At 43.6% G+C, this 26,043-nt stretch overlaps 1 protein-coding gene across 1 annotated transcript in view; it reads right to left on the bottom strand.

Annotated features, from left to right (window-relative positions):
* The window catches only part of LOC120056256 (protein crumbs homolog 1-like), a 42,376-nt gene extending 16,872 nt beyond the window's left edge, over positions 1-25,504 (bottom strand). The window contains exons 1-4 of the mRNA XM_039004506.1: positions 25,373-25,504; positions 24,479-24,825; positions 4,870-5,900; positions 2,912-3,465 (exon numbers count right to left, since the gene is read on the bottom strand). Of these exons, the coding sequence (XP_038860434.1) occupies positions 2,912-3,465; positions 4,870-5,900; positions 24,479-24,825; positions 25,373-25,504 (2,064 nt within the window). The remainder of the gene's footprint in view (positions 1-2,911; positions 3,466-4,869; positions 5,901-24,478; positions 24,826-25,372) is intronic.
* Between the last annotated feature and the right edge of the window lie 539 nt (positions 25,505-26,043).

The raw sequence follows: 26,043 nt of genomic DNA, 5'->3' as shown, positions 1-26,043 counted from the left end.
CCCTATTTCATAAGAAGGATAAGGACCCTCTTGAATGCTCAAGTTATAGATAGACATATTGCACTTTTGAACAGCGATTTTAAAGTCTATTCTAAGGTGCTGACAAAGAGATTGGAGAAGCAGGTGCATGGTTTGATCCATTTTGATCACGTTTTATGAGAGGCAGACTCGTCGTGAGATAATATCCAATGTCGCTTTCATGTTATCGACTCAGCTCCTGTGCACAATCTTCCTGTGCAGTGCTGTTCCTTGGTGCTGTCCCTTGACCGCTTAGAATGGGCATACTTCTGGGTTGTGTTAAAGTGTTTTGGGTTTGGCTCCTCTATCATTCACAAGACTCTCTACAACGAGCCTTTTGCGTGAGTTCTCACCGGTTGATCCACTTCTCCACAGTTTAGGGTGCAAAGAAGCTCAAGACCAGGTTGCCCATTATCCCCAATTTTATTTGCCTTGTCTCTTGAGCCTCTTGCCCAGGCTGTGCAACAAAGTCCAGAGACCTATTAGTATTAAAAGGTACTGTCCATCATATTTCCTTGTATGCAGATGATGTTCTAGTTTTCTTATCAGATATTTCTATACGTCATTCTCTTGAAATGGCAATCAGCAGTTGAAACAATAACAGAGCGCCCCCGTTTCGGTAAAAAGCTGAGGGATGGGGCTAAGAAATGTAACCACTCTCAAATTCATAGACTGAGCTATGGACGCAAAGACTGGCCATCCCTGCTATCAAAATGATAGTTTTAACCATGTTTTTATAGTGTTTGTTTACATTTACTTTGCTTACATACATTGGAGTAAAATATATTTTGGGTTCTGATGGGGTATGACAGTTGAACTAAGCTCATGAGGCAATTATAAATCATATTCTTCAAGAATCAATGGGTGGGTACATATGGTTAATTCACAAGTCCGAAAATGGCTGTAGCAATTGCAGATTGCACCTTTAAATTATTTGAACCTTTTGGTTTCTTTTCAGGATATAATATAAATTGGTCCATTTTATAGCCCCTAAATCCTGCAGCTGGGCAGTATTCTCTCCCCACAACACACACTCTCCAATTAAATCCAATAGGTTTCACCTATCTGGGGATCAAATTCTAGCCCACTTTCCAACTAATGGTACAAGACAATTACTCAGCTACTATTGGGAAAATTAAAGAGGACTTGGCCCACTTGTCTCCCTTACATATTACACTTCAGGGTAGAATTCCAGTGATTAAGATGAACATTCTTCCTTGCTTTAATTTTGTATTTTCTATGCTTCCCAATTCACCCCTCTTCAATATTTCAAAGAATTGTATATATTGTGCAGGAATTTCCTCTGGAAAGACAAACGACCCAGAATACCTTGCAGCGCCCAGTCCACCAAACAGTTTAGTGGACTGGCTCTACCTAACTTTAAATAATGACTTTTCTTTCCATTTGAGATGTCTGAAAATCTGTCTAGATCCCACTAATCAAGCCGCATTGGGTCCCAATGAAGAGGCGTTAATAAAACCTATTAGACTACAAGACTTCTTATTCTCTGGCTGTAAACAAGAATCTACATGTCTCAGAACGGGTCCAATAATTGCTAATGCTGTTAAAGTGTGGCGACAGGCCAATGGACATCTTATGATCTCATTCCATTTTCAGAGCCCTTCTCACTTATGAAACAATAACCTAATCTTATCAGGCTCAAAACCATTTGATTTTCCTCAATGGTCTAGTAGAAATATTTTCACCCTCAGTGACATCTTTAACAATTCAGGTCTTCAAACTTTTCAAGACCTCAAAGAATCAATCATCTTCTAGGGACTTGCTTACTTTTCTTTTTACCGTAGGCTCCGCTCCGCTCTAAAAGCCTTCGGAGTACCTGGGATTCTCTGATCCTGGTTAAGACTTTTGAATATTCCCAAATCTATTGGCCTGGTCTCCACTCTCTACTCCAAATGTAACTCTACCGACACGAGTGCAACTGCGGTCCCTTCCATCTGGAACAGAGAACTTCTAGGTTTTTCTGAGAATATTTGAACTGAAAGGTGATATGGAACAATGTTTTCTCATCAGAAAACTTCTCTCACCTGTTCATTCATTTAAAATGTATTCACAAATGTTATTATATACCATATCGCCGCTTCCAGATTAAACTCTCTGGCAATAATCTCTGCAACGGTTGCATTCTTGGTTCAGTCCGGAGCTATGTACATATGTTTCGGGAATGCCCAGTGGTCTCTGACCTCTGGACATACAGTATGTTAAATACCTTCTTCGCACCTTGATAGAGGTAAATGTACCTATGTCGCCTGGTCTGTTTCTACTAGGAAATATTTGACATTCTATTGGATTAGATGAAATTGAAAGTGAAAGTGTGTCCTAACTGCTGCCAAAAAGGCAGTACATTTTTTGTTGTTGATCCAAATACTTATTTGAAATCTTCCTGGAAAATGTACTTTTTGGACATTCTTATTCTGGAGAAATCCACAGCTAAGCTGCATGGCACGGCTACAATTCTAGTGCGCGGGTTAAATCAAAGACATTTGTTAGGTACCCCTCATGTAATATTATCTCTCAATTGTTGTATCTTGTACTGCTTGTCAATCCCCCCTTCATGCTCATGTTTTGTTTCTGTGCAAGTCATGTGACTGCTATCTCTTGTTTGATTGACATTGATACAACCCCCTCCCACAAAGAAAAGCATAGGGACATTTAGCTGTACGACTAGATGTGGCCTTCACACTAAGGAAGTTATTTTTCACGCTCCCTTTGGCTTCCCAAATCCCAGTCTGTTCTGTTTGGTCTGCTTCGCGGGCATCCCCGGAAATATTGGCCACTTGGAACTCTGGGTTTAAAAACTGGTATTGTCATGGCGCAACTATGTTGTGGCAAAATACCTGTATGTGTATAGTATACTGTATATCCAGCTACTCACACTACAGGCGTTGTCACTGGTACATCCCTGTGTGACATTGACCAGCTCCACCAGGCCGTACGAGGCCACTGGGGTTGCTATGGGGAAGAACTGCAGCCGTTTACTGTTAATCCTCAGGTCCTGGATACAGCCTTTCAGGTAACCCCCAAAGGAGGCCGAGGCTCTTTGGTCGGCCAGGCCCCCGACGTAGACCAGGTCCCCTGGCTGAGCCACCACGGGCCGGACGGGGATGGTTCCCTGGCTATGGGCCGACTGGAACAGGGTCACAAAGCCGCCCTCCAGCCACACCGTCACCAAGTGAAAGTGGCCGTCGCTGACCACGACTCGACCCGACAGGCTCTCTAAGTTGTTCAACTGAAATTTTACCCGGCCATCGTCCAGCCACAGGTGGAGGTACTGGCTGGTGCTGTTGGCCAGGACCAGGAGGAGGCCGTTCGAGCGCCGCGTGCGCACAAACATGGATATGGCGATGGTGCCAGAACCCGGGGGGTCATCCAAAGAGAAGACGGCATAGCTCGCCGCGTCCTCGTTGCCGAACCTGGCCGCGTTGTACTCTGTGTTGGTAAAAAAGAGAGAGAGTTTTTAACAATTAATAAAGTTCCATAAACTATCCTACCAATTACTAAATGGATAGATGAAGAACTAACAGAGAAAGAGAGAGAGTGTCAAAATACAAAGACAATAGCATGATTTCCACTACCTTTCGATCTCCGGGTGAACTACTAGTGCCTTTTTTTGGTTTTGTTTACTCGCCTGGGTAAAAGAGTTGGTGCCAATTCCATTTCAACTGAGTCAAGTCAGGAAGTGAATTCAAAGTTGAAATTTCCCCCAACTTTGACTTGGTATCACCCCGAGATGTTTATATCACTCCTTCAAGTCACAGGGATGGGCAATTCCAGTCCTCGAGGGCCAGATTGATATCACTTTTTACCTAGCCAACACACCTGATTAAACAAATTGCATTCTAAACTTAAGACCATGATTAGTTGATTTTTAGAGTCAGTTGTGTTAGCTGGGGCAATCCGGTCCCGAGCAGTTGCCCATCCCTGATTCTAGGTGAAGCGGACGGGTACTCAGAACAGTTAATTCCACCTATCACGTTAGACCACGTGTCAAACTCATTCCACGGAGGGCCGAGTGTCTGCGGGTTTTCCCTTGTACTTGATTGATGAAATAAATTCAGTAATTAGTAAGGAACTCCCCTCACCTGGTTGTCTGTCTTAATTGAAAGAAAAAAGAAAAACCTAGGCCTTCCATGGAATGAGTTTGACACCCCTGCGTTAGAGGATTGTTGCGAGAGTCCTTGGGAAACCCTGTTTTACGGCAAGTGAAGGCGGTCCTTAATCCCTAAACATTTCCTTAATCCTAGAGTCAGGTGTTGTTTATCTGCTCCTCTTTGCCTGTGTGTATATCTGTGTGTTACTGTGTATGTATATGTGTGTACATGCATATGTGTAAGTGTGTGTGTGTTTACATGGTTGCATGTGTGTGTGTATTCTACACGCTATTTTAGCTAGTTCTCTAAGCTCCTTTGCAGTCTACCACAGGCTACTTTTATCCACCTCTTATGTGCCACATTAGGATGCCAGCCATTTAGATTTTGGAGTGATTCTATTGAGGCTGAACTGTTGACCTCAGGTGATTAGTTTATGAAACTCATACCAGAGTCCTTAGTGAAGTCCAAAATTATCCCTACTTTCTGAGTTTGAACATTTTGTTGTAAGCTACATTCATCAGAGCTGCATGAGAAGCACACGCTGGCTCTAATAGGATATGTGAGATTATTGCATTGAAATGGAACAGATCAAAATAGAGCAAGCTATTGGCTCTCATATTGTATCATGTTACTGCTTCATTATGCCCATTGTTTTCGTATGTTGCAATGGTCAAGTGTTTTGCTGCTACATTTACAGTGTTTTCAGACATGCAAGCGCAAGACCACATCTCTCAGGCCTTACCCTCAGCGCAGTCCGTAGTCCCCTCGTACGGTCTGTAGCACTCGCACACATAGCTCCTCCATCCCTGGTTTATGCAATACCCCCGGTTCTGACACGGACTGTCGTCACACTTGTCCCTGTCGTTGCACCCGGCTCTGACGTTGACCTGAGCCGGTGAGTTGGCGACGGCGGGCACTACCAACCGTGACTCCACAAACACGTCCCGGAAACAGCCCAGGAAGTAAGCAGCTGGGCCAGGTGGGGCAGGCGCGTCTGCAGCCTCAGTCTCCCTTTCCCCTGCCACCCCACCGGAGCCCCAGCCCACTCCCACCCCTCCTAGAAAGAGGCTGTGGCGAACCGAGCTGGGCTCCCGTAGGCCGGAGCCTTGCTCCAGCAGGGGTGTCTCGGTGGCGGGGAACTCCCTGGTGCAACCCACCTCAGCGCAGGGGGAGTGAAGCAGCCTCACACTGCTCCCCTCCTCCTCACAGCCCAGCCAGGCCTCCACCGTGTGCCACTGGCTGTCCGCCACGCTCGGCGGTAGCTCCAGAAATACTGGGTTTCTTGTCCCTGGAGCTCTTAGCATGCTGAGGCGTAAGCGGCTGTCTACAAGCTCGAGGGTGAGCAGCAGGTCGTCGACCCGGCGCTGGAGGAGGGTGCCGGCAGGCCGGTCCGTCTTGAAGCTAAGGGTGACGTTGAGAGGGACTTCAGGGTCCGATAGCTGGGTCTCCACATACATGTAGCCGCTGGACTCGAAGGAGAAGATGGTTGACGTCTGACACTTGGAGCCGGTGAAGCCTGCGCGGCAGGTGCAGGTGTGGGTGTGGCGGTAGTTCAGGAAGAGGGGAGAGCAGATGCCACTATTCTTGCAGCGGTTGCCGTCACAGCCCAGGAGGGCGACTGTGCAATTCTCGCCTCCGTACAGTAAGCCATCTTGGCTCTGTTGAGAGCAGAGGCACCTGTAGCCGCCATGTTGGCTGTCGCAGACGCCACCATTCTGACACGGTTGCAGTTCACATGCATAAGTGTCCTCCTCACAGAGAGCACCTGTGTAGATAGGTAAACATAATCAGATAACATAACCAGTTGGCAATTCATTTTGCATCTATTTGGAATTGATATGTTATTCATATTATATTGGAAATGGAAAAATTCAATATTTTTTTTGCATGTGAATTTGGCCATACTAAGAAACATTAATCCAAAGGTTTGGCCCATGACATGCCAGTGATTACTAGTTTGTTTAAAAAAATGTTCATCCATCATTATTGTCCAATATATCCATATTCACACATAACTAGTTAATTACTTTATCTAGGGAAGTATGACACTATTGGTTGGTAAAACATGTTCACGTACTTGCACACGTTCTTTACTTTCTTTCGATATCAAACAATAAATATAACTTTAATTATGGAAATAGATACTTGTAATTTATTTTGTTACATTTAGTTTAGCTTCCCACAATACGTTTTGGGAATTTTGGCCCATTCCCCCTGACAGAGCTGGTGTAACTGAGTCAGGTTTGTAGGCCTCCTTGCTCGCACACACTTTTTCAGTTCTGCCCACAAATGTTCTATAGGATTGAGGTCAGGGCTTTGTGATGGCCACTCGAATACCTTGACTTTGTTGTCCTTAAGCCATTTGCCACAACTTTGGAAGTATGCTTGGGGTCATTGTCCATTTGGAAGACCCATTTGCGACCAAGCTTTAACTTCCTGATTGATGTCTTGAGATGTTGCTTCAATATATCCACATAATTTTCCTGCCTCATGATGCCATCTATTTTGTGAAGTGCACCAGTCCCTCCTGCAGCAAAGCACCCGCACAACATGATGCTGCCACTGCTTCACGGTTGGGATGGTATTCTTCGGCTTGCAAGCCTCCCCCTTTTTCCTCCAAACATAACGATGGTCATTATGGCCAAACAGTTCTATTTTTGTTTCATTGGACCAGAGGACATTTCTCCAAAAAGTATGATCTTTGTCCCCATGTGCAGTTGCAAACCGTAGTCTGGCTTTTTTATGGCGGTTTTGGAGCAGTGGCTTCTTCCTTGCTGAGCGGCCTTTCAGGTTATGTTGGTATAGGACATCTTCACAAGGTCCTTTGCTGCTGTTCTGGGATTGATTTGCACCAAAGTACGTTCATCTCTAGGAGACAGAGCACGTCTCCTTCCTGAGCGGTATGACGTCTGCGTGGTCCCATGGTGTTTATACTTGCGTACGATTGTTTGTACAGATGGACGTGGTACCTTCATGCATTTGGAAATTGCTTCCAAGGATGAACCTGACTTGTGGAGGTCTGCAATTTCTTTTGAGGTCTTGGCTGATTTTTGGGGGGATTTTCCCATGATGTCAAGCCAAGAGGCACTGAGTTTGAAGGTAGGCCTTGAAATACATCCACAGGTACACCTCCAATTGTCTCAAATGATGTCAATTAGCCTATCAGAAGCTTCTAAAGCCATGACATCATTTTCTGGAATTTTCCAAGCTGTTTAAAGGCACGGTCAACTTAGTGTATGTAAACTTCTGACCCACTGGAATTGTGATACAGTGAATTCTAAGTGAAATAATCTGTCTGTAAACAATTGTTGTTAAAATGACTTGTGTCATGCATAAAGTAGATGTCCTAAAACTATAGTTTGCCAAAACTATAGTTTGTTATCAAGAAAGTTGTGGAGTGGTTGAAAAACGAGTTTTAATGACTCCAACCTAAGCGTATGTAAACTTCCGACTTCAACTGTATATGTAAACATTAGCATGATGACACAATTGTATATACTCATTGTAACGTACAGTGCACACTATATAGCATGGGATCTCACAGAACAAACAACATCCACTGGGCAACTACTAATTGAATCTACATTGTTTTCGTATCATTAAAAAAAATGTGGAATCAATGTGGAAAACTGATTGGATTTTTAAAAAAGTTATCAAGGTAAGGGAATTTTGTCTTTTTTCACCCAACTTTTAACCTTGAATTCACGTTAGTTGACAACTCAACCAAATGTAAATCAAAGCTAGATGTACCCACTGTGTCCAGTGGGCATGAACAAGAGAGCAAAATTACCTGTATAGCACAACCACAAAATCCAAACACACACGTTGATTCTCAACATGGTCCTTGCCAAGTCCTCCTAATCAGAAGAAATCGAAATATCGATATACGACTCCATTGCATTTCATAGAAGTGGTTTGGAAACCATAACAACAGATATCAGCTTCTTCCCTTGTGTTTCCCCCATACATGAATGGCTGCCCAGTCCAGTCTAATGCTGGGATCACTACAAGCCAAAGAGCCTATTCTGGATTAAGTTAATGCACTTAAAATGTCTTACAAATGGAGTGTTGTCCAGGGAGGAGTTTACAGGACTAATTTGAGCCATGGTGAACATCTCCATTCTAGAAACACGAAAGCTTACATAAGAGACTGGGACCTATCTCACCTATATTAGGAGTAGGAGGCAGAATCTGCATTGGCCAGAGGCCAGCGGAGGCAATATGGCTCTAGTCTGTCTCGCTGTGGCACTTCTGTCACCAAAACATGTTCAATAATGAAACACTGGTACAGGTGTTGAATCAAACCTACTGTACAGTAAAACACAGCAGTAGCACACTGTACATAGGGAGCCAATTTGCATGACGTCAGTAAATCTCACTGAGGTATTGTTTTTACGTTTATGCTGATTAATTCATATTTGTTGATGCTGACGTACTGAGTTGCCTAATGTACTGTATGTAATAGCATGTCATATTCATAATACAAATTGCAAGTGGGTCTGAAATGAGGGAGAATAAGGGCAGAACATTAAAGGGGTCTATACTGTTGAAGTAAAAGGAAGGTTTTCTGCCCAAAGAAGACATGGTGAAGGACGAATGGGGATTAGATGAAGAAGGCAGTAACCACGAGTACAGAAAAGAGTACTCGTGGAGTACAGCTACGACTGGAAGTTACTTTTTGTAGTAGGTCAGGAGAGTCATTAAACCTTTCCCTAACCATAATCTAATTATCCAAACCTGCTAAGTTAATTCCCCTAACCTGCTGGGTAAGTTTTCCTAACCTGTTTCTAAAGGACATCCCTGCCGGCCAAACCCTCCCCTAACCCGGACAACGCTGGGCCAATTGTGCACCGGCCCAGTCATCACCGTCTGCGACAGAGCCTGGACTCGAACCAGGATCTCTCGTGGCACACTGCGCCACTTGGGAGGCCCTGATGTGTCTCTACACTGAGTATACAAAACATTAATAAAAAGAGATTTCACACTGGGATATTATGTTGATCTTAACAAGTGAAATGGCATGAACACTGAGTATACAAAAAATTAAGAACATCTGCTCTTTCAATGACATATGGGCTCCCGAGTGGCGCAGCAGTCTAAGGCACTACATCTCAGTGCAAGAGGCGTCACTACAGTCCCTGGTTTGAATCCAGGCTGTATCACATCTGGGGTAGGCTGTCATTGTAAGTAAAAATGTGTTCTTATCTGACTGGCCTAGTAAAATAAAAATGCTTTCGACACCTTGTAGAGTCCATGTCCCAGCTGTTCTGAGGGCAAAAGAGGTGGGTGCTGCAGTGGTCTAAGGCACTACATCGCAGTGCTTGAGGTGTCACTACAGCCCCAGGTTCAATACCAGGCTGTGTCACAACTGACTGTGACTGGGAGACCCATGAGGCGGTGCACAATTGGCCCAGCGTCGTCCAGGTTAGGGGAGGGTTTGGCTGGGTGGGATTTCCTTGTCCCATTGTGCTTTAGTGCCTCCTTGTGGTGGGCTGGGCACCTGCAATTTGACTTCGGTTGCCTGTTGGATGGTATTTCCTCTGACACATTGGTGTGGCTGACATTCTATAAATACCCACTAGAGGGAGCCAAACAACACAATATACTGATAATGGCATACTGACAAAATACTGCTATTATGGCTGATTTAATGTCGACAAATTTGGGAGGGGTGCAGCCATGGGCGGGCCTGGGAGGGCATAGGCCCATGCCAATCAGAATTTGTCTGAGTTTTTCCCCACAAAAAGGCTTTATTACAGATAGAAATACGCCTCAGTTTCATCAGCTGTCCAGGTGGCTGGTCTCAGATGATCCCGCAGGTGAAGAAGACGGACGTGGAGGTCCTGGGCTGGCATGGTTACACTTGGTCTGCGGTTGTGAGGCCGGTTGGACGTACTGCCAAATCCTCAAAAAATATGTTGGAGGCTGCTTATGATAGTGAAATGAACATTACATCCTCTGGCAACAGCTCTTGAGGCGTCTGTGGCATTGTGTTGCGTGACAAAACTACACATTTTAGAGTGGCCTTTTATTGTCCCCAGGACAAGGTGTACCTGTGTAATGATCATGCTGTTTAATCAGCTTCCTGATATGCCACACCTGTCAGGTGGATGGATTATCTTGGCAAAGGAGAAATATTCACTAACAGGTATGTAAACAAATTTGTGTGCACAATTTGAGGGAAATACTATTTTTTGAGCATATGGAAAATTTTGCTGATCTTTTATTTTAGCTCATGAAACATGTTACATTTATATTTTTGTTCAGTGTATATAAATGCAATCACTTCCATATTTACATGTCATGATCAGTTATGTGACATTGTTACTGTGTTGTTAAGTGCTACTTTAGCCAAGAAGCAATTAGCCTAGTCATTTAAGAAATCTAATCTTTCACCATCCATTTACATGTTTTATTTTTATTTTGCCTAACTTGTAACAGCACTAAAGAGACATTGTACTAAAGAGGGATATGAAACCTCATTTGTCACTTTCCATGGAAGCAAAAGTTTTAAATGTTTTTTTTTTGTGTCAAAGCTAGCTAGCTATCTAGCAGCCAGTGTTAGAGAACACGCTAGCAAAGCTATCTAACTTACAAATATTTTGCAAACACAACACATTAAAAATAACTGATACCCCCTAACATGTTCATATAGAATGTATTGTTGTTTTAGTATGTTTCTGACTTTTAGTATGTTCTGAAAAAAAAGTTTTTCACCTCCACACACTTTATCTTCTCCAGCCCAGCACTTTGACTATCTGATATGGCCCTAGGAATATCAAAATCCTGCAGGATTCGGTTCTTCAGGATTCGTGCTGGGATATCCTTGGTCCTGCGGGAATTGCCAGGTCCTGCAGGAATTGCCATGGTCCTACACGACTTGGCATATCCTGCAGCAATATCAAAATCCTTCAGGTTTCGGTCCTGCAGGAATTGCCATGGTCCTACACGACTTGGCATATCCTGCAGCAATATCAAAATCCTTCAGGTTTCGGTCCTGCAGGAATTGCCATGGTCCTACACGACTTGGCATATCCTGCAGCAATATCAAAATCCTTCAGGTTTCGGTCCTGCAGGAATTGTCATGTTTGTGCAGGATTTTCAAAGCTTTTGCAGGACATGCTGCCACCTATCCATGGTTTTTGGTTTGGATAAGTTCTTATTGTCAGGGACTTTTCCTGATTTTATCAAACCTACAGGATTCCTGCAGGACACCTGCACAATTCCTTCACAAAAGGTTGAATTCCGGCAGGATTCCTGTAGGACGTTTTTGTAAGGGATAGCATTATGGAGGTCATAGCTGGTCTGTTTGTACACGTCCATGTTCCCAGTCACCTTCCCGTGCTAAAATGTGGTGGTTCACGCTTTCAGTTTTGCTCAAATGCTGCCATCTATCTACGTTTTTGGTTTGGATAAGTGCTTATGGTCACAGTAGGAACAACATCCTCTGTGCATGTCCTGTCTAGCTTTCACTCTGTTGGATATTTATGCCATTCTGTAGTGAAGGCATTTGAGTTGTTGACTTCTTGACTAAGTTTCACCCTTTCCCAGTCAATAAACCTGAGGACAACCAGCCTAGTTTCATAGATTAGACGTAACATAGTAAACGAGTCCCCCTCAGGAGACTGAGAAGATTTGGCATGGGTCCTCAGGTCCTCAAAAAGTTCTACAACTGCACCATTGAAAGCATCCTGACTGGTTGCATCACCGCCTGGTATGGAACTGCTTGGCTTCCAACCGCAAGGCGCTACAGAGGGTAGTGCGTACGGCCCAGTACATACTGGGGCCAAGCTCTCTGCCATCCAGGACCTCTATACTAGGTGGTGTCAGAGGAAGGGCCTAAAAAGGGTCAAAGACTCCAGCTACCCATAGACTGTTCTCTCTGTTACCGCAGGGCAAGAGGTACCGGAGCGCCAAGCCTAGGTCCAAAAAGCTCCTTAACAGCTTATATCTGCTGTTACTCACTGTTTATTATCTACAGTGCCTTCAGAAAGTATTCAGACCTCTTGACTTTTTCCACATTTTGTTACGTTACAGTCTAATTCTAAAATTGATTATATTGTTTTTTCCCCTCATCAGTCTACACACAATACCCCATAATCACAAAGCAAAAGCAGGTTTTTAGAATTTTTTGCAACTGGATAAATAACAAACTGAAATATCAGATTTACATAAGTATTCAGACTTTTTACTCAGTGCTTTGTTGAAGCACCTTTGGCAGCGACTACAGCCTTCTTGGGAGTCTCCTTGGGTATGACGCTACAAGCTTGGCACAACTGTATTTGGGGAGTTTCTCCCATTCTTCTCTGCAGATCCTCTCAAGATCTGTCAGGTTGGATGGGGAGCGTCGATGCACAGCTATTTTCAGGTCTCTCCAGAGATGTTCGATCGGGTTCAAGTCGGGGCTCTGGCTGGCCCACTCAAGGACATTCAGAGACTTCTCCCGAAGCCACTCCTGCATTGTCTTGGCTGTGTCTTGGCTGTGTGCCCCTTCGCTCTGGAGCAGGTTTTCATCAAGGATCTCTGTACTGCTTTTTAAAATATTTTCCTCGATCCTGACTAGTCTCTCAGTCCCTGCCGCTAAAAAACATTCCCACAGCAGGATGCTGCCACCACCATGCTTCATCGTAGGGATGGTGCCAGGTTTCCTCCAGACGTGACATTTAGCTTTCAGGCCAAAGAGTTCAGTCATGGTTTCATCAGAGAAGAGAATCTTATTTCTTATGGTCTGAGAGTCTTTAGGTGGCTTTTAACAAACTCAAAGCGAGCTGTTATGTGCCTTTTACTGAGGAGTAGCTTCCGTCTGGCCACTCTACCATAAAGGCCTGATTGGTGGAGTGCTGCAGAGATGGTTGTCCTCTTGGAAGGTTCTCCCATCTCCACAGAGGAACTCTAGAGCTCTGTCAGAGTGACCATCGGGTTCTTGGTCACCTCCCTGACTAAGGCCCTTCTCCCCTGATTGCTCAGTTTGGCTGGGCAGCCAGCTCTAGGAAGAGTCTTGGTGGTTCCAAACTTCTTCCATTTAATGATGGAGGCCACTGTGTTCTTGTGGATCTTCAAAGCTGCAGAACGTTTTTGGTACCCTTCCCCAGATCTGTGCCTCGAGACAATCCTGTCTCGGAGCTCTACAGACAATTCCTTTGACCTCATGGCTTGGTTTTTGCTCTGACATGCACTGTCAACTGTGGAACCTTATATAGATAGGTGTGTGCCTTTCCAAATCATGTACAATCAATAGAATTTACCTCAGGTGTACTCCAATCAAGTTGTAGAAACATCTCAAGGATAATCATTGGAAACAGGATGCACCTGAGATCAATTTCAAGTATCATAGCAAAGGGTCTGAATAGTTATGTAAATAAAGTATATTTTTTATACATTTGAAAAAAATTCTAAAAAGGGCTTGTAAGTAAGCATTTCACGGTAAGGTGAATACACCTGTTGTATTCGGCACGTGACAAATAAAATTTTATTTGATTTTATTTGAAAATCCGGGACACTCAAATTAGTATGATATGTTAAGTTTGTTTACATAAGACAGAAGGTTACTTGAGGCAAAAACTAAAAGAGTGTGGTTGTTCGGGGTGGCTATATAACTCAAATGTCTAGCAACCCAAAGGTTGCATGTTTTAATCTCATCAAGGTCAACTTTGCAACTGGCACATCAGATGCACTCCACAGAGGCACCCCTGCACTTCTCACCACAGCAGTGAACTCTGACCTTAGTGTGAGTATCACAACAGAAGTAATGCATTTTACTATGAACAGACTATGGCTTGTCATATTCTGGGGAAGATATATGACATATTTTAACATAGTCAACATTACTCTGATGGTCCATCAATGTTACCATATACTAATTGATTTTGCATTCAGTCCCTGGGTTTTCCAACATCTTAAGGGTGATGATTTGAGGGCCTCCACAGATATTACAATGGTTTACTCTACAGATAGATGACACATTCATATCGCTCAGGTTGAAAGTTGTATCTGCTTTTGGCCACAAGGTGGCAGTCTTGAAACGTTAATGACAGGGAACTGTATTGACCTGCCCAGATTTAATTACGCTTCTAAGACTTCTCTGACTGGTATGTAATACACAGTTTTGGTACTTCACTGATGACTATTACTATGGTGACATAGTCTCTTGGACTCGAGGGAAATTTGGTTTCCTGACGGACACCTTGGTTTTCCCCACCCTCCCGGATTCTTATGGGACTCTGGTATTAACAACGGTTTCTACTAGTTTCAACTTCAAAATTGGCTATATCGTACAAAATTGATGAAAACAAAAATTAGCTTTTTGGTGTTAATTTAAGGTTAGGGTTAGGCACAAGATTAGCAGTGTGATTAAGGTTAGGATTATGTTTCAAATCTGTTGTAACTACTGACGACCATTAACAACCGAGAAGCACTTCTCCCGTTCCCAACTCTCGCGTGACAAGGGACCTACCAACCAGGAAATACACACGTCAGTTTGACAATTTCCGCCATTGGCTGGGGTTTAATCTCATAAAAGACACACCCTCGTCCACTTACCCTCGCCTTATGCCCTTGGGGGAATCCCCGTCACCATCTTGGAGGGCGGTCCAAATGATTAGCCAAGCAAGGGAAGTTTGCAACGTAAGTCCCTCAGCCCTCATTTTTAGTCGAGTTTGCGTGTACAAACAACTATGTTCACTTCAGGGCCTGTAACTCCCCATAATTCAATTCGCGACGATTGTACATTCGCCAAGAAAAGTCAGCCAAAAATGAAAAACCACAACGTCAATATGGAGTCAACATACAAGTGTAGGTAAAAACAAATGTAAATAAGTTAGAAATTGTCCTACTAATGCACATGACGCACAAACACATCTCAAATAAAAATGTTGTCACATGCACCGAAGTGTAGACCTTACCGTGAAATGCTTATTTACTTAACCAACAGTGCAGTTCAAGAAGAGTTAAGAAAATATTTACCAAATAAACTCAAGTAAAAAACACAACTTGCCCGCCCGTCCAGCATCACTACTCTGGACGGTTCTGACTTAGAATATGTGGACAACTTCAAATACCTAGGTGTCTGGTTAGACTATAAACTCTCCTTCCAGACTCACATCAAACATCTCCAATCCAAAGTTAAATCTAGAATTGGCTTCCTATTCCGCAACAAAGCATCCTTCACTCATGCTGCCAAACATACCCTTGTAAAACTGACCATCCTACCGATCCTCGACTTCGGCGATGTCATTTACAAAATAGCCTCCAACACTCTACTCAACAAATTGGATGCAGTCTATCACAGTGCCATTTGTTTTGTCACCAAAGCACCATATACTACCCACCACTGCTACCTGTATGCTCTCGTTGGCTCGCCCTCGCTTCATACTCGTCGCCAAACCCACTCCAGGTCATCTACAAGACCCTGCTAGGTAAAGGTAAAGTCTAGGTAAAGTCCCCCCATAGCTCGCTGGTCACCATAGCAGCACCCACCTGTAGCACGCGCTCCAGCTGCTGCGCCTTCTTCACAACGCTGTCTGTGTGGGTGGACCAATTCAGTTTGTCCGTGATGTGTACGCCGAGGAACTTAAAACTTACTACCCTCTCCACTACTGTCCCGTCGATGTGGATAGGGGGGTGCTGCCTCTGCTGTTTCCTGAAGTCCACAATAATCTCCTTTGTTTTGTTGACGTTGAGTGTGAGGTTATTTTCCTGACACCACACTCCGAGGGCCCTCACCTCCTCTCTGTAGGCCATCTCGTCGTTGTTGGTAATCAAGCCTACCACTGTAGTGTCGTCCGCAAACTTGATGATTGAGTTGGAGGCGTGCATGGCCACGCAGTCGTGGGTGAACAGGGAGTACAGGAGAGGGCTCAGAACGCACCCTTGTGGGGCCCCAGTGTTGAGGATCAGCGGGGTGGAGATGTTGTTACCTACCCTCACCACCTGGGGGCGGCCCGTCAGGAAGTCCAGTACCCAGTTGCACAGGGCGGGGTCGAGACCCAGGGTCTCGAGCTTGATGACGAGTTTGGAGGGTACTATGGTGTTAAATGCTGAGCTGTAGTCGATGAACAGCATTCTCACATAGGTATTCCTCTTGTCCAGATGGGTTAGGGCAGTGTGGTTGCGATTGCGTCGTCTGTGGACCTATTGGGTCGGTAAGCAAATTGGAGTGGGTCTAGGGTGTCAGGTAGGGTGGAGGTGATATGGTCCTTGACTAGTCTCTCAAAGCACTTCATGATGACGGAAGTGAGTGCTACGGGCGGTAGTCGTTTTGCTCAGTTACCTTAGCTTTCTTGGGAACAGGAACAATGGTGGCCCTCTTGAAGCATGTGGGAACAGCAGACTGGGATAAGGATTGATTGAATATGTCCGTAAACACACCAGCCAGCTGGTCTGCGCATGCTCTGAGGACGCGGCTGGGAATGCAGTCTGGGCCTGCAGCCTTGCGAGGGTTAACACGTTTAAATGTTTTACTCACCTCGGCTGCAGTGAAGGAGAGCCCGCAGGTTTTGGTAGTGGGCCGTGTCAGTGGCACTGTATTGTCCTCAAAGTGAGCAAAAAAGTTATTTAGTCTGTCTGGGAGCAAGACCTCCTGGTCCGCGACGGGGCTGATTTTCTTTTTGTAATCCGTGATTGACTGTAGACCCTGCCACATACCTCTTGTGTCTGAGCTGTTGAATTGCGACTCTACTTTGTCTCTATACTGGCACTTAGCTTGTTTGATTGCCTTGCGGAGGGAATAGCTACACTGTTTGTATTCGGTCATGTTTCCGGTCACCTTGCCCTGGTTAAAAGCAATGGTTCGCGCTTTCAGTTTCGGGTGAATGCTGCCATCAATCCACGGTTTCTGGTTTGGGAATCTTTGCTGTGGGTATTACGTCGCTGATGCACTTTCTAATGAACTCGCTCACCGAATCAGCGTATTCGTCAATGTTGTTGTTGGACGCAATGAGGAACATATCCCAATCCACGTGATCGAAGCAGTCTTGAAGCGTGGAATCAGATTGGTCTGACCAGCGTTGAACAGACCTGAGCGCGGGAACTTCTTGTTTTTGTTTCTGTTTGTAGGCTGGAAGCAACAAAATGGAGTCGTGGTCAGCTTTTCCGAAAGGAGGGCGGGGGAGGGCCTTATATGCGTCGCGAAAGTTAGAATAACAATGATCTAGGGTTTTACCAGCCCTGGTAGCACATTCGATATGCTGATAGAATTTAGGGAGTTTTGTTTTCAGATTAGCCTTGTTAAAATCCCCAGCTACGATGAATGCAGCCTCAGGGTGTGTGGTTTCCAGTTTACATAGAGTCAGATAAAGTTTGTTCAGGGCCATCGATGTGTCTGCTTGGGGGGGAATATATACGGCTGTGATTATAATCGAAGAGAATTCCCTTGGTAGATAATGCGGTCGACATTTGATTGTGAGGAATTCTAAGTCAGGTGAACAGAATGACTTGAGTTCCTGTATGTTGTTATGATCACACCACGTCTCGTTAATCATAAGGCATACCCCCCCGCCCCTCTTCTTACCAGAAAGATGTTTGTTTCTGTCGGCGCGATGCGTGAAGAAACCAGCTGGCTGCACCGACATAACCTGAAAGGCCGCTCAGCAAGGAAGAAGCCACTGCTCCAAAACCGCCATAAAAAAGCCAGACTACCGTTTGCAACTGCACATGGGGACAAAGATCGTACTTTTTGGAGAAATGTCCTCTGGTCTTATGAAACAGTAATAGAACTGTTTGGCCATAATGACCATCGTTATGTTTGGAGGAAAAAGGGGGAGGCTTGCAAGCCGAAGAACACCATCCCAACCGTGAAGCACGGTGGGAAATTATGTGGATATATTGAAGCAACATCTCAAAACATCAGTCAGGAAGTTAAAGCTTGGTCGCAAATGGTTCTTCCAAATGGACAATGACCCCAAGCATGCTTCCAAAGTTGTGTCAAAATGGCTTAAGGACAACAAAGTCAAGGTATTGGAATGGCATTCACAAAGCCCTGACCTCAATCCTATAGAAAATGAATGTGTGGGCAGAACTGAAAAAGTGTGTGCGAGCAAGGAGGCCTACTAACCTGACTCAGTTACACCAGCTCTGTCAGGAGGAATGGGCCAAAATTCTCCCAACTTATTGTGGGAAGCTTGTGGAAAACTACCCAAAACGTTTGACTCAAGTTAAACAATTTAAAGGCAATGCTACCAAATACTGATTGAGTGTATGTAAACTTCTGACCCACTGGGAATGTGACGAAAGAAATAAAAGCTTAAATAAATAATTCTCTCTACTATTATTCTGACATTTCACATTCTTAAAACAAATTGGTGATCCTAACTGACCTAAGACAGGGAATTTTTTACAAGGATTAAATGAAAACTGAGTTTAAATGTATTTGGCTAAGGTGTATGTAAACTTCTGACTTCAACTGTATATATGTTCTCCCCTATTTGGCAATTGGCACCATATCAATCAAGTCAAAGCATCAGGACTTTTTTGGGTTTACAGTAATATAATATGGTGTAAAGTAAACAGCATTGCACTTACAGGCTTGCTTTACAGCTAGATGTTTCAGGGGTGGAATCCTCAGTGCTTGGGGCTAGAAACAAGTGGGAAAATGGTTGCAATAGTGGGCTCTGTCCCTAGGCAGTTCCTGTAGATCTGAAAGGATCACAAAATGTACGTGTAAATGTACAGTATGTGTTTGTTTGCCATATTGCTTAAATGCTTAAAATACTTTGCAATGTTGTTGCTATATATTTATAAATCAGAGCTTATTCATATTTATTTTTGTATATATATTTTTAGGGTGTAGATCACTTTAATATTGCAGAGAGATTGTGGCTTCTATCAATGTAATTGTCTGCATCATTTCCAATCCCCCGTATATATTTTTTGTAAATATACAGTACCAGTCAAAAGTTGACACACCTACTCATTCCAGGCTTTTTCTTTATATGTACTATTTTCTACTTTGTAGAATAATAGTGAAGACATCAAAACTATGAAATAACACATATGGAATCATGTAGTAACCAAAAAAGTGTTATGGAATGCTGTCCTTTACACGGAAATGTCTGACTCGCTCCTTCCTTCACAAACATATATTTTGTAAGATCCAACAGGTCAAAAGTCCTTTGCTAGACTGTACAGGGATCTGGTATATAGGAAGTTGATATAAAAGACAATGATGGTTGATACATCATGAGACAAGACAGTTGGATTTGTGATTGTATCTTGCTCATTTTAGCTAGTGATTCATTTAATTACCTATACAAGTGGATTTGCTTGACCATTTGCGACCGATTCGGTCTTATGTAGCAAAATTTGAAATGGTGTTCTTAACAATGAATAAAAGTAGAGACTCAGAGCTTAGAAAATGGTATATCATACACTACAGTTGAGGAACAATGGGAAAGTAATTATGCTTTGAATGTTGATAATCTTGTAACCTCACTTTTGAGAAAATGGCCATTGAATGTTTTGGTACACCTACTGGAGAGCTCTTCTTTGTCTACACCCATTCAGCATTGTTCACACCCTCTTAAGCTTTAGCCCCACCCATATATTTAAGGATTCTCATGCGAGGCCATATACTAAACAACCAAAGATTTCAAGATGTAATGTAAGGATCGACGCAGGAGATGAGAAACAGGTACAGGGAGTGAAGGTTTAATAGCTGACGGACATGAAACAGAACAGCGTCTGGACAGGAACACATAACAATTAATGTGGACACAGGGATTACCACCGAGAAACAGACAAATATACAGGGCGTAATTATCAACGTGAAGGAGTCCAGGTGAGTCCAATGAGCGCTGATGTGCGTAATGATGGTGACAGGGACGTGTAGAAAAGGGTAGCCTGGTGCCCTTGAGCGCCAGGGAGGGGGAGCGGGAGTAGGCGTGACACTTAAGGCTGGTTTATACTACGGGTGGGTTCGTAAATTTAATCTGGAATGCCAGAGTGTCCTCTGGGCGTTCATAAACTCAGCGTTGTCAGATTGTTTGTTCGTAAATTCAGAGCGTTTCGTTCTCAGAGCTTTCAGAGCGCACACTAGAAGCTCTGGCCGAGGAGTAGGGTTGATTTGAGCGTTCTGTCCTAACAACAGCAGTCAAGCACCCAAGCTAACTGGCTAATGTTGGCTAGCTTGCTAGCTACTTCCAGACACAAATGAGAGAACAGCTCACTCTGACCATTTTACTCACCCTAGCAGAGCTGGTTAGGCTGTTTTCATGTTATATACAGTAGATCGTTGGTGACTGTAACTGTGCTGCTTGCAACAATTTAATTAAGCTTTTTTACTGACACCGGCCATATTCAATGGTTGTTGAGCGTTCGTAAATTCATCAACTAGATAGCCAGAGCGAATTGACCAGCTACATCTATCAACAGTTGTCACAGTGACATCATTAACATTCTATTGAAATGGTTAATTGCATAGTGGAGTCTTTTGTTAAGACATGTAGCTCGCTAGCTAAACAATGAACCATAATCCCAACTCATGACCTTACTACCCTGCATGAATCTGCAGGTAGCTAACCAACCAGGGTCAATTTATTTATTTTTTATTTTATTTCACCTTTATTTAACCAGGTAGGCTAGTTGAGAACAAGTTCTCATTTACAACTGCGACCTGGCCAAGATAAAGCAAAGCAGTGTGACACAAACAGCAACACAGAGTTACACATGGAATAAACAAGCGTACAGTCAATAACACAATAGAAAAAAAAAGAAAGTCTATATACAGTGTGTGCAAATGGTGTGAGGTGGTAAGGCAATAAATAGGCCATAGTAGCGAAGTAATTACAATTTAGCAAATTAACACTGGAGTGATAGATGTACAGATGATGATGTGCAAGTAGAAATACTGGTGTGCAAAAGAGCAGAAAAGTAAATAAAAACAATATGCGGATGAGGTAGGTAGATTGGATGGGTTATTTACAATATTAGCTAGCTAACATTAGGCTATAACTAGTGAAGCAAATGGCTCTGAGATACAAATAATATTACTACACAGATCATAATGTTAGCTAGCTAGATAACAGTACACTTTTACTTGAAATGAAAACAACTTTCTGACAACTTTAGAGACGTGTAAGATCTGACAATGTATCTTACCCGTGGATGGACGCTTCTCCCTCTGACACGGATGCCATGGTTGCCCTTAGTTTGAAGTTGTAATCCGGAGACAGGTGTTTTCTCCATCCCTTAGCTATCATACTCTAATTCCACTGATTTCAAAACACAGTCCTCCAGAAAGTGGAGAGCAACATTTATGCACTTCTACTATGTGATATCTTTAAAAAAGCTTTGTTAGAAAGGATTACCTACACATACTGACCAGCTCAAATAGACAGAAGCGTGCTACATGGCAGACCAAACCGAAATCATCTCTCGGCAAGTCCAGCCCATTCATTATTTCAGCCAATCATGGCTAGGGGGAAGGTTGCTGGCTTTTTCTGTGGCTAAACCAATTTAACTTCACTAGGGTAGGGGGCAGCATTCGGAATTTTGGATGAAAAGCGTGCCCAAATTAAACTGCCTGCTACTCAGGCCCAGAAGTTAGGATATGCATATAATTAGTAGATTCGGATAGAAAACACTCTAAAGTTTCCAAAACTGTTAAAATAATGTCTGTGAGTATAACAAAACTGATATGGCAGGCAAAAACCAGAGGAAAATCCAACCAGGAAGTACTATTAATTTGAAAGGCTGTTTTTCCATTGAAAGCCTATCCATCATACAAAGACTTAGGACCCAGTTCACAAGCTCTATGGCTTCCTCTACATGTGGCCAGTCTTTAGGCATTGCTTCAGGCTTTTACTCTGAAAAATGAGGGAGATACAGCACTTTCAATGAGAGGCCAGTGGAAATTTCCAGACATGAGCCATGCGCCTGATCGGGAACGCGCCTTTCTTGTTTCTCCTTTCCTATCGACGAAGCTTTTGTCCAGTTGAAATATTATTGATTATTTATGACAAAAACAACCGGAGGATTGATTTTAAACATCGTTTGGCATGTTTCTACTAACTTTTATTGTACTTTTTAAAAACTTTTCATCTGGACTTAGTGCACGCGCCTTGTAGATTCGGATTACTGGACAAAACGCGCAAACAAAAAGGAGATTTTTGGTCATAAAGAGGGACATTATCGAACAAAACAAACATTTATTGTCTAACATGGAGACCTGGGAGTGCCACCAGATGAAGATCATCAAAGGTAAGTGATTAATTTTATTGGTATTTCTGACTTTTGTGAGCCCTCTTCTTGGCTGGAAAATAGCTGTATGGGTTTCTGTAGCTAGGCGTTGACCTAACATAATCGCAAAGTGTGCTTTCGCCGTAAAGCCTTTTTGAAATCTGACACTGCAGTTGCATTAAGGAGAAGTTTATCTTTATTCGTATGTTTAACACTTGTATCTTTTATCAATGTTTATGATGAGTATTTCTGTTATTTGATGTGGCTCTCTGCAAATTCACCGGATGTTTGTTTGAGACAATGCATTTCTGAACATAACGCGCCAATGTAAACTGAGATTATATCCAAAAAGGAGATTTTTGTATATAAATATGAACTTTATCGAACAAAACATACATGTATTGTGTAACATGAAGTCCTATGAGTGCCATCTGAAGAAAATCAAAGGTTAGTGATTAATTTAATCGCTATTTCTGACTTTTGTGAGCCCTCTCCTTGGCTGGAAAATGGCTGTATGGTTTTCTGTGACTAGGTGCTGACCTAACATAATCGCAAGGTGTGCTTTCGCCGTAAAGCCTTTTTGAAATCAGACACTGTGGCTGGATTAATGAGAAGTTTATCTTTAAAATGGTGTATAATACTTGTATGTTTGAGGAATTTTAAATATGGGATTTCTGTTTTGAATTTGGCGCCCTGCAATTTCACTGGCTGTTGGTTAGGTGGGACGCTAGTGTCCCACTTGTACCAGAGAGGTTAACAATTGTATGCGTATTTACAGATGGCTTACAAGTTTGTTATCAAGGCACATGAAAGTTCACATGTTCCAGAAGGCAGTTTACGTTTGAATGGCTCTCATGTGAAGTAGTGATGCGTGACATATGCCAAGTTTCCTTAAACGAGTCACATTTTCCATCACTATGACACATCACTTGCTCTGGGCCCTCAAGTTTATAAAAGTTACTGCATGATAAAATCTCCATTAACAACTGTTGGCTTCTCTCCACATCTAGCAACTGAAAATAAGTACAACTCTTAAGGATTACAAGGATATGCACATATTGTTCTGAGATATTTCAGCTCATCAAGCAGGCCACTGCCAGATGAAAGGAATCAGGGTAATGTCAGGCAGCCGAGGGTAGAATGTATCCGTACTACGCCACCTAGGTGTGATATAAGCCCAGTAGGAAGTCAATGGACTAAATACAAAATAACAGGATCTTGGTTTAGGAGGGGAGCAGTGTAACAATTACACAGAAGGAGGAGGCTGAAGTAGAGTACACAATTAACATTTTTATTATATTATAAAATTATAAAAACAATGTCTACAGAAAAGTATTCAGCCAAAAATGACAAAAATATTATGCTAATTTGATGTCCGCTAGAAAAAGTCACTTTCAAAAGATAGACTTATTCCAACAGATGGCGCCAACGTCATCCTCAGTTCAGTCCAAATTCACAGGTTCACCAACAGTAGTATAGATTCTCTCACAGCAGCTCCTCATTTTCCCACATGGTGAAGCTAGATCAGCGAATCACCTTAAGGTACACAATACTGCTGTGTTTCAGGCGTTCCGAATGCTGGCTCGGTCTAGCAGTTGCGGCTCCAGAAGTATAGACAGGTTGGCCTTCCTGCTACACTATAAATCTATCCTGCTTTCCACAGCGGTCTGACGTTTGTCCAAAGGTCACACGGTTGGAGCGTCAGGATACAACTGCTCTGTCCTGCCCAGTGGGCTCAACTGCAGGAGCAGTATAAAAAACATCTACTCCAGTCTCTGTGCTGCCTTCCCCTACCACACGGGCTTACCTAGGACCTGGGAGGAGTCTGGGTATTGTGGACATGGTTCTGCCTATGCTTCTTATTAACTGCTTCTACCTCCCTACTTACAGCAGTGGGGCTTAAGGGGACTCTAGTCTCCACTGTCTGCAGGCTACAGGTAGTCCCCCAAGAGTGAAAACCCCATACCTCCTCTACCATGCGTGGCCAGAAGAAGTGCTTACGAATTTGAGACACGGTCCTCCTCACCCCCACATGGCCAGCACCTTCAACGTACTTTGTCCACACGTCCTGGTACATGGATGTTGGACAATCTGTAAGCGTTGCTCGTGGGTGTTAGGGTCTGTAAATCTCCTACACAACACACCAACATGCCCCTGGCATCAACTCCATTTCCACATACCATTTGACAGCTTGGATGTCTGGATCACTCAGCTGACCAGTCTGCCACTCAATAACCTGTGTACCAGAGTCCCCCTGCTGGTCAGGCACCACCCCCACATTGGTCACACTCCGGTCTTGGGCTCCATGGGCACCCACATCCACAGTGTCTGGTTCAGGCGAGGCTTCCAACGGCCTGCGGTAGCCACGGCCTCTTGATCCTGTGCAGGTACGTCTCCTCCCGACACCACTTCTGGCCAGAATACGGGTCTCATGACGGCCAATAGGCCCAACATATCCAAGAGACCCCTCCTTCCAATTGGCAGTATCTGTCCATCGGCAGGTGGTAGACGCTCCTCTTTTGTCCTGCTGAGGATGGGGGATCTGGCAAGGCAAAGTCACTGCGTTCCCATTACTTTTGAATAACAGTATCTGTCCAGTCATGCAATTATAACATTCATACCAATAATGAGGGGGTCAGTTGAAGGTTCATCCTTTACCATTACAAATCCTCGGTTTGGTATTTTGACAGCTCCAACTTCAAAGTCCATAACTTGCCCAATGTAAGGAATGTCAATGCCACTAGCAGCCTTGAGTGTCAAAACCGCAGGGTTTCCCCCCACCCTCATACTACAACTAAGGAAGCATTGGTTCAGTAAGTGTTGTTGCATCAGAGTTACTTGGGAGCTTGTGTCTGGCTCCCCTGGAAGTTTAACTCCATCTATATGAACGTCCACTGTTGGACAATCTGCAATACAAGTTGAGGTGGCCCGTTTATCACAACCATTACCAGGTGACCCTACTGCTCGAACCTCAGCAACAGGGCTAGCTAGTTTAAAGTTGGCCCAGATTCTGAGAATTGCCTACAAATCTCTTGCTATGTTTTTGGCCTGGCAATGGTGGCAAAATTAGTTACCTTCAGCCCATATGTTAGAGTAGGATGATGGCCTCCTCCGTTCGGCCACAGTGGGTCAGCTCTTTGAAAGGGTTTCAGCTCCTGGATGATGTCCCTTGTGAGCACCTTCATCTGGTCCTTAACCTCTTCCATGATTTTTCTTTTTAAAGCCTGCTTCCAGTCAGTTTCCTGTGGACGAGATCACAGAACATTATACTCTCCTACAGCAGAACACATTACCTCAGCCAACCTTTTGCCACGATGTTCCTCAGCACGGCCTCCTGGCATATTGGCAAATCCCTTTCCTGGGTTACAACGGGCATACAGTTGAAGTCGGAAGTTAACATACACCTTAGCCAAATACATTTAAACTCAGTGTTTCACAATTCCTGACATTTAATCCTAGTAAAAATTCCCTGTCTTAGGTCAGTTAGGATCACCACTTTATTTTAAGTATGTGAAATGTCAGAATAATAGTAGAGAGAATGATTTATTTCAGCTTTTATTTCTTTCATCATATTCCCAGTGGGTCAGAAGTTTACATACACTCAATTAGTATTTGGCAGCATTGCCTTTAAATTGTTTAACTTGGGTCAAACGTTTCGGGTAGCCTTCCACAAGCTTCCCACAATAAGTTGGGTGTATTTTGGCCCATTCCTCCTGACAGAGCTGGTGTACCTGAGTCAGGTTTG

Source organism: Salvelinus namaycush, chromosome 11, assembly GCF_016432855.1.
Source record: "Salvelinus namaycush isolate Seneca chromosome 11, SaNama_1.0, whole genome shotgun sequence".
Classification (NCBI taxonomy): Eukaryota; Metazoa; Chordata; class Actinopteri; order Salmoniformes; family Salmonidae; genus Salvelinus; species Salvelinus namaycush.
This window is presented reverse-complemented; position numbering and strand designations above follow the sequence as displayed.